The sequence below is a fragment of the Schistocerca gregaria genome, chromosome 4, assembly GCF_023897955.1.
Source record: "Schistocerca gregaria isolate iqSchGreg1 chromosome 4, iqSchGreg1.2, whole genome shotgun sequence".
Classification (NCBI taxonomy): Eukaryota; Metazoa; Arthropoda; class Insecta; order Orthoptera; family Acrididae; genus Schistocerca; species Schistocerca gregaria.
The window spans coordinates 548464055-548472321 of NC_064923.1; the positions used below are offsets into that span (position 1 = coordinate 548464055).

At 44.5% G+C, this 8267-nt stretch overlaps 1 protein-coding gene across 1 annotated transcript in view; it reads left to right on the forward strand.

Moving 5' to 3' along the window:
• LOC126267147 (uncharacterized) overlaps positions 1-7792 on the forward strand; it is a 28854-nt gene extending 21062 nt beyond the window's left edge. Inside the window, exon 2 of the mRNA XM_049972079.1 lies at positions 3438-7792. Coding sequence (XP_049828036.1) covers positions 3438-5006 — 1569 coding nt within the window. The 3' untranslated portion in view covers positions 5007-7792. The remainder of the gene's footprint in view (positions 1-3437) is intronic.
• The last annotated feature ends 475 nt before the right edge of the window (positions 7793-8267 follow it).

Here is an 8267-nt window from a genome sequence, read left to right on the forward strand (position 1 = left end):
GTGCGGTTGAAGGCCGCCCGTGGCGCTGCGCGCGCGCCGGGCCTTGTCTCCAAGGCTAGCGGCCGCGCCACCGACGAGCTCAGCCGCTTCACGCTTTCCGCCCGTTCTTCTGGCCATCTCTCCTTCTAGGGAGCTCGTCCACGCACCCCTACTTTCCTGTTACGAATCGAGGACTAACGAAACATTTCCTTACTATCACCAGTACTGACAAAACGAAATACTGAGCTATCGTAGTACCTATAACTGTCAACTGGTCTATTGCTCTGTTTCTTATATCACTTTACGGTTCAAAAGATTGTACCCAATTTCCTCCACCAGAGGAAACTTGCACGAATTTCACATGGATTGACTCAGCAGCATCAGTATAATTGAGTAGTCACGGAGGAATAGTATGGGCTACAATTACATTACGGCAGCGAAACTTGTAATGCGTTAATGAGGAACCTATCTACGCTGGAAAAAAGTTCCAATTTTGGCCACCAGGTGCAAAGCTGGCGCTGTACAGCATTTCTTCGGTTACCGGCACTCATATTGAGTCAATTGCGTAAGTGGCAGTTAATAATAAAATCAACATTATCCCGTTCTCACTCGTTTGACCTTTTCTGCCCACGTCCCGTTCCTAATCCATTATAAATGGAAACATTTCTATACGCCTTTCTCCCATTCACACCGTTAGATTTTCGCCTGCTGGCGAAGAAGGGAACTATGTTTTTTTTTTTCAATCGTTAATATTTTCCGCATTAAAACGTTAGAATATTTATCAAGTTTCGCTGCAATACGGTAATTACATTCCACACTGGTCCTCTGAGTAGCTGCCCTGTAATTATAACGACCCAGTAGTATACAGATAACTTAAGCGTTGTACCATCTGTGTGGCCTCCGTAATCATATTTTGATGACTTACTTGGACTGGTGCAGACGCGAGGGCTATGGACACAGAAGACTTCGAATACAAACTCTCAGAACCTATTGTCACTGCTTTTTAACGGAGCATTATATCGAATGGTGCTATTTTATAACGCAGAATAAGTTTAATGTCGCTATACTTGTAACAGATAAGTAGATTTGCAGTATATCAGTAAAATTTTCATTTACGTTATTTAATTTATTAACTCTAGCCGTCAAGTTGTTCTTTTTTTCATGTCATGGAACTTCAGAGATTTCACAGAACACTATTGTAGGAAGCGCTAATCTTAGAGCATTGGCAATTTTGTTTACTATGTGAATAAAAGAGAAATAAATATAAAATTTGACGACGTGTCCCACCTGTCAAATTAGCCACATTATTCATAATTAAGGAGGATATTCAACTGTTAACATTTAGTAGCTTTCAAGCCTGCTTGTGCACGTAAAAAATACGGGACGTGCTGTGGTTGTCTATCACAGCTGTGTTCCCGTAAGAGAAGGCCCATGGGTTCGAATCTGCACAAAAAGAAATATCGCACTCCGTTCTGGCGATGTGGTTCTAATCGCTGATAATATAGATGAGTGCAGAGTAGGCGCCGGCCGATGTGGCCAAGCAGTTCTAGGCGCTTCAGACTGGACCCGTGAGACCGCTACGGTCGCAGGTTCGAATACTGCCCGTGGCATGGATGTGTGTGATGTCCTTAGTTTAGTTAGGTTTAAGTAGTTCTAAGTTCTAGGGGAATGATGACCTCAGATGTTAAGTTCCATAGTGCTCAGTCATTTGATTCCGTTTAATAACTCTACTAATGAACAGGCTCACATCGAGAGCGCGTCTCTTGGCGTGTAAAACTGACGAGTTACGATGTACCGGATTCAAAACATTTGACGACGCACTAACAAATCGGAAGCGGCGGTTATTCAATTTGTGACAATAGACTCAGAAATACAACAAAGCAGCTCGGTATGGAAGTATACTAAGTATATCTCGCAGAGGTGGTAGTGTCACTACAAAGTATCCCAGTATTCAGAGATATAATAGGAACGATGATTGGAAGAAAAAGGTGTAGTAAACATGGGCTCTGAAATGCATGCATTAAGAGGTATAGTCATTTGCTGATCTTCCTTTCCGTGAAACAAAACTTCTCTTACAGTGAACAAGTGCTCATAGCTCTGAAGATACGCGTTTTAGAACCCATGATTACTAGACTTTCGTGCTTCGAATGATCGTCCCTGTCATATTCCTGAATATTTACCACTCTTCCCGAGACACACTGTATAAGCATTATTGTGTTTGACTGTCGCATCAGAGTTGATTTTACTAAGGACGCACATGGTTCCGTTAGTTCAAATGGTTCTGAGCACTATGGGACGTAACGTCTGAGGTCGTCAGTCGCCTAGAACTTAGAACTACTTAAACCTACCTAACCTAAGGACATCACACATATCTATGCCCGAGGCAGGATTCGAACCTGCGACCGTAGCGGTCGCGCGTTTCCAGACTAGGGCCTAGAACCGCTCGGCCACTCAGGGCCGCTCCTTTAGTTAAGAAACGGCAACAACCATGGTCGTGGAGAGATGTAGTAATAATAGTTGTATAACGATAACCAGTTGTTCCTGGTGTGTTAAAATACGAAATAATGCGTTTGTTTTATAAGCAGTAGTCCTCCCTGGGGCATGGGTGTGTGTGTTGTCCTTAGCGTAAGTTATTTTTAAGTCGTGTGTAAGACTGGGGATCGATGATCCCAGCAGTTTGGTTCCATGGGAATTTACCACCACAATCTGTTTCGGTTTTTCGGGATTTTATTTCCGGTACTTAATTCGGAACGAAAGTTCCATCGTCAGGCTTTCCAGACTCACTCAATGTCTGACGAAATTGACGCACTTGCTTCACGGGTGATCCGTACTGAAATTCTAAGATCTTTGCTTTTCATTGCAAATACATCGTTAATAATCTGAAGTACAGGAAAACCTGAAAAACTGAAATACAGATAGGGGACTAGCTACAATTTATAAAATAAATTTCTCTCACTGGGTGTGAACCGTGTGAAACCATTACGATGGTTGAAATGGCTCTGAACACAATGGGACTTAGCTTCTGAGGTCATCAGTCCTCTAGAACTTAGAACTACTTAAACCCAACTAACCTAAGGACATCACACACATCCATTCCCGAGGCAGGATTCGAATCTGCGACCGTAGCGGTCACGCGGTTCCAGACTGTAGCACCTAAAACCGCTCGGTCACCCCGGCCGGCAAACCATTAGGAATTGGTTAAAATTTGTGAGTTTGTGTTGAGGAAACAATGGATTCGAGCGTCGCAAGAACTTATCTTTCTTGCACCCTTTATCAGTTCTTATATCGGCCGTCGCCTATACGTAGATTAGGCGCAGAAAGATAAACTCGCCCACATTGGCCGGCGCCGCGAGGCTGCGTGTACGGCTATCGTGGAGCAGTCGTAAGCGCGGCTCCGGCCTGCCGTCCTCCCTGTCGCTGCCGCTCGCGCCTGACGGTCGCCGTCTGTGTTGTTGCAGAGCCCTGCCATGATGGGGCTGCAAGCGACGGCGAGCAAACGCAAGCTGGAGTACGACAGCAAGTGCCAGCCGGCCAAGCTGGTGCGGCTGGACGAGGGCGCGCACGACGCAACGGCCGCCGACCTGGACGACTGGCGCCTCGCGTCGGCGCTGGGCGGCGCGCTCGCCAGCCCCGTGCCGCACCAGCACGACGAGGACGACGACGACGACGAGGACGACGACGACGACGAGGACGACGACAAGGCCGACAAGTACCTGCCGCCCGCGGCGCGCGCCTACCACTGCCTGCGCTACGCCGAGGGCGACGGCGTCTGCTACCCGCACGCCGTGCCCGTGCCCGTGCCCGTGGCCGAGCTCAAGGCGGCGCCCTCGCCGCCGCCGCCCGCCGGCTACTACCCGGAGGAGGCGTCCGCCTACGGCGCGGGGGCGGGAGGCGGTGCGCCGCCCCCGTACGGCCCCCAGGCGCGCCTGGCCGTGCGCTACCAGCCGTCCCCGGCCGCCCCCAGGCCCGTGCACCAGTACTGGGGCAGCAGCGAGTACTATTCGCAGAACTCGCAGCAGACGATACGCTGCGACGAGAACGGCAAGTCGTACCTGGATCTGGGCAGCTCCAGTGCCAGGTATAGCGCCGCCCCGACTGTCCCCGCGAGGTGTCCTCCGCCGCCGCTGCCGCAGCCGCCGCCGCCACCGCCGCCGGCGTCGGCCGCGCCGCCCCCCGCCGCCCCTGGGAAGGACGTGGAGTGCTGTGACGGCAGGACCGGCTGGTGCGGCCGGGGGCCGGACGCGGCCTGCTACCGACAGAGGCGGCTCGCGGTGCTCAACATCTCCATGTGCAAGCTGGGTAGGTACAGGCAGTTCCCCGACCCCAGCCTGCGCAGGTCGGTGCTCATCTGCAACACGCTGCGCTACATCGAGCGCGAGATGGAGCAGGAGGGCTGCTTCTTCGGCGGCGGCGTGACGCACGTTCCGGCCGCCGCCCCCCCGCCCCCGGCTCCGACACCGCAGCCGCCCGCCGAGCCGGAGCCCAGCTACCAGCCGCACTTTGCCGACGTGTCCGCCCCCTCGCCCGCTGCCGCCCCCGCTTACGCGGCGCCACAGTACCGCGTCCCAGCGCACGGCGCCGACCTCATCCCGCCGTACGAGCACACCCTGAGGGACTTCTCCGCCAGCGGGCGCGCCACGCCGTTTCCCGCGGCCTGCGCCGACGACTACGACGCCGACTCTGGCGTCGGCGACGAGGAGTCGGCCCGGGGCATCAACTGGGGGTCCGTGCTGAGCCTCTCCAGCCAGTCCGACCTCGATCCACTCAATAACAATGAACTCTACTCTCCCTCCCCCCCTCACACGTCGTCGTCGTCGTTCGGCTTTACCAACGGGGACTCGAACAGTTCGCTCAGTTTGCTCGGAGACGTGGACTTGGGACACGAGTTCGACGATTTCCTCCCCAGTTGGAAACTGACGCCTCTCAGTGCCGACGACATTCTCAAGTCCGTCCCTCCGTCGGAGTTCTCGGCGCGACAGGGCGAGGGCGAACTGGACAGCATAATGCACGTCCTCGTCGGCACGTAATGGGACGCGAAGAGTGCGCCTCTTTCGGTATCATCGAATGGGAGTGAGATTACTGGTCAGTCGATTGATCTTCAAATGTGCTCAGGTTGTGAAGGGCTGTTCAATTTGATACTTATATTCTTATATTTCAATTTGGCAGCCCGTGGTCCTTTAAATTTACTTAAAAAGAACGTTTAGTCTGAACTAATATATTTTCGTTCTCCGTTCGACACCTTTTTATCACTTAAACAGTACTTTTTGTACATTTTGCAATTCGACAGAAGAAAATGGATGTAGGTCTACGGTGACTGTTGCGTAAAAAGGTTTTTATAGAATGTTTATTTTGAAGGTTCTCTAGTACAGAGCTTTTACCAATGTTTGGGCATAGTCTTAATACCTTTGTTTTCTTTTGCAGAGAGGGAGGGAGAATGAGAATGAGAATGAGAGAGAGAGAGAGAGAGAGAGAGAGAGAGAGAGAGAGAGAGAGAGAGAGAGAGAGTGTCTGAAGCTTGTCTGAATTAATATCTCAGGTCTCTGTAAAGTCATGTGGCTAACATCCACATTTTTGTCAAGAGGTGCTCTTACATAGGTTGTATGCTTCATTTATCTATACGCCTCTGTCCCTTTTTCGTAAAGCTTGTCCTCTTTCATGTTTTGTTCCCTTGTTCAGAGTAATACGTATGTTAAACTTTGCATTAAAAAATATATTTTTGAAGAACTTATTGTGCACTAAAGATATAGTTCTTGTTGGTTTTGTGAAGAGATGACAGTATAATGAAATGGTTCTATAGATGACTAGATTATATACAAAGTGATGATTTGCACTTCAGTATATAAACAAATCCAGGAGAAATTAGTGATGGAAAAGCCCTTGTTACCTGTAACGTTGGTGACTTGTCTAGTTGTATATAAAAGTGGACTATTATGTACTGTTTAGATAGTATGACTGAAAACCGTATTGCATTGTCCTTTCGAACTCTTCTTTAAAATTACAATATTAAGCTTTTAAGATTTATTTAACTACAGAAAGGAATCACTCTATTGCAGTTTAAGAAGCTTTTTTTTTTTCCCTCAGATCATTCAAATTTTTTTAAATAATCGTTACTGATTCAGCAATTAAGAAACTGTTCAATGGTGCAAACAGTACTGACTGATATTTTATTTTGAAGAGATGTTACAGTGCTAATGAATATGTGGAAGATTTGCTCTAAACAGTATAAAATAATCCTACTTACAATCCTACTGGAGAGTAGGCTTAGTGTACAGTAGATTTCTTTTATGTAAAAAGAAGTCCTTCACATTATGATTTGACAGTCATGTGGAAGTGATTTTCAGGCATTGCCCAATTTTCTGTGTACTCTGCTGTAAATATATCTCCATAATGAGTGTAAATAGTTGCAAAGTATATACATAAATATAAAAATATGCCATAAATATATTGTCTATATAAATATATTTTGAAATGTTCCAGAAGGAATATTTGCACTAAAATAATTTTGATTATGAAAATCTAGTCCTTTAAAAATACGTCACAATTTTGACGTTTAAAGCTGGAGTCAGAAAATTGGGCTGTCCCAGATATTGGCTGTCCCAGCTGTCTGCAGCTGTCATGTTGATGGTTGAGTATTATTGTGAGGAGTACTGTCACAATTCCACAAATAGAAAATATTGTGTGTATTGCAGGATACCATTATGTATGTTTTCACAAAGTGGTTGAAACTTCACTGTATGCTGTATCATTTTTCCAGTGAAATAATCTTTAGTTATCATTCATTGAGATTATTTCATTTTTTTAAACTCTTAATTTTGAATGTATGTTGATATTTCTGCTCAAAGCTAATTTATAAACTCAGTTGAGTGCCTTGAGTAATGGCAAACAAAATTATAGTTAACTCAGTAGATTGTTTGCTGTGAAGTGCTCTTTAAGGTTATATGATGGACATTTATTTCTATTGCCAAAGTACTTGGTTGTGATGGAGAAATGATATGACAAGTGAAGCATATAAATGGTGCCCTCAGAAGAAAAATTTTAAATGATTGTGCTGTGATATTGTCGTGTACAACTCTGTTAAATCTAAAATATTGGCTGCTAATGTTAGGTAGGTATTCATGATTATATATATATCTATATATATATGTAGATAAAATGTGATGAATTTGCAATAAATTAATATAAAATATTAAGCATGTTGTTAAATCCCTTATTTAAAAGAAAAAACAAATAAATAAATAAATAATTATACCAATTCACCATTCTGTTTTGTTGTTTAGCGGTGAAATTTCACCCACTTGCACCTTGTTGCAATAGGGGGAAATAATATATTGAAATTGCGTAAATGACATCTCAGTTCTCTATTTCATGAACACGCATTGTACAATAGTTCCCTTATACATTGACCAAGATAGTTATAAAAAGACAAAATATTATTTTACTGTAAGAATTTAACTGTATCCATATATTTTTACATCAATTTGGCATCTTGGATGTTTGTGAAATGAAATTCTATTCAGGGACCTGCATTTCTTTTATTGAATGTGTTTGTAAAAATTAATTTAATGTGCAGGCATTTGAAGATATTATTTGAAATGCCTTCTGACACTTTTTTTTTCTGGGAAGAAAGAAATACGGTACAGAATGTACGACCAAACTGAACGTTGCATCTCCCTCAGTAATTATTTGTTTAAATATCATGACCAGGTAAAATTATGGAACAATAACGTACAATCACTAGTACTAAACTACAAAAATTGTTATTTTCATGTCCAATTTGTACTGAAAGTTCATTAAAAAAACACATTAAACATGATTGACTGAATTTTTATATTTTCCCACAACTTGACTGAATTGAGATGAAGGCATTGTCAAACAAAAAAATATGCAGAAATTAAGGTTTAATACTCTATAATATAAAATACATAACATGGCATTAAAATGCATCTCCCGATGTTAGCAAACAGTGATGTCTCAAAGAATGTGTATAAAATTGTCAAGTTTCGAGTATTTGTCTTCAGCATCAGTCACATCACACACACAATTTTGTTTTCACATAATGTACCTTTAAGTGTCACACTTTTATGGTCATCCTGTTGTTGGAATGAATTCATTTAGTAAAATAGAAGAATTTTTCAGTTGCACAATGTCACAATATTTGGCAGTGACTGAAGTGACACAATGAAGTCATCTTTGGTGCTTAGTATGTAAATGAGTTAACACCATACATCCGTAATACCAACAGTTCGTTTGCAAAGGCCTCTGGTGCTTCAGATTATAATATTGTACAA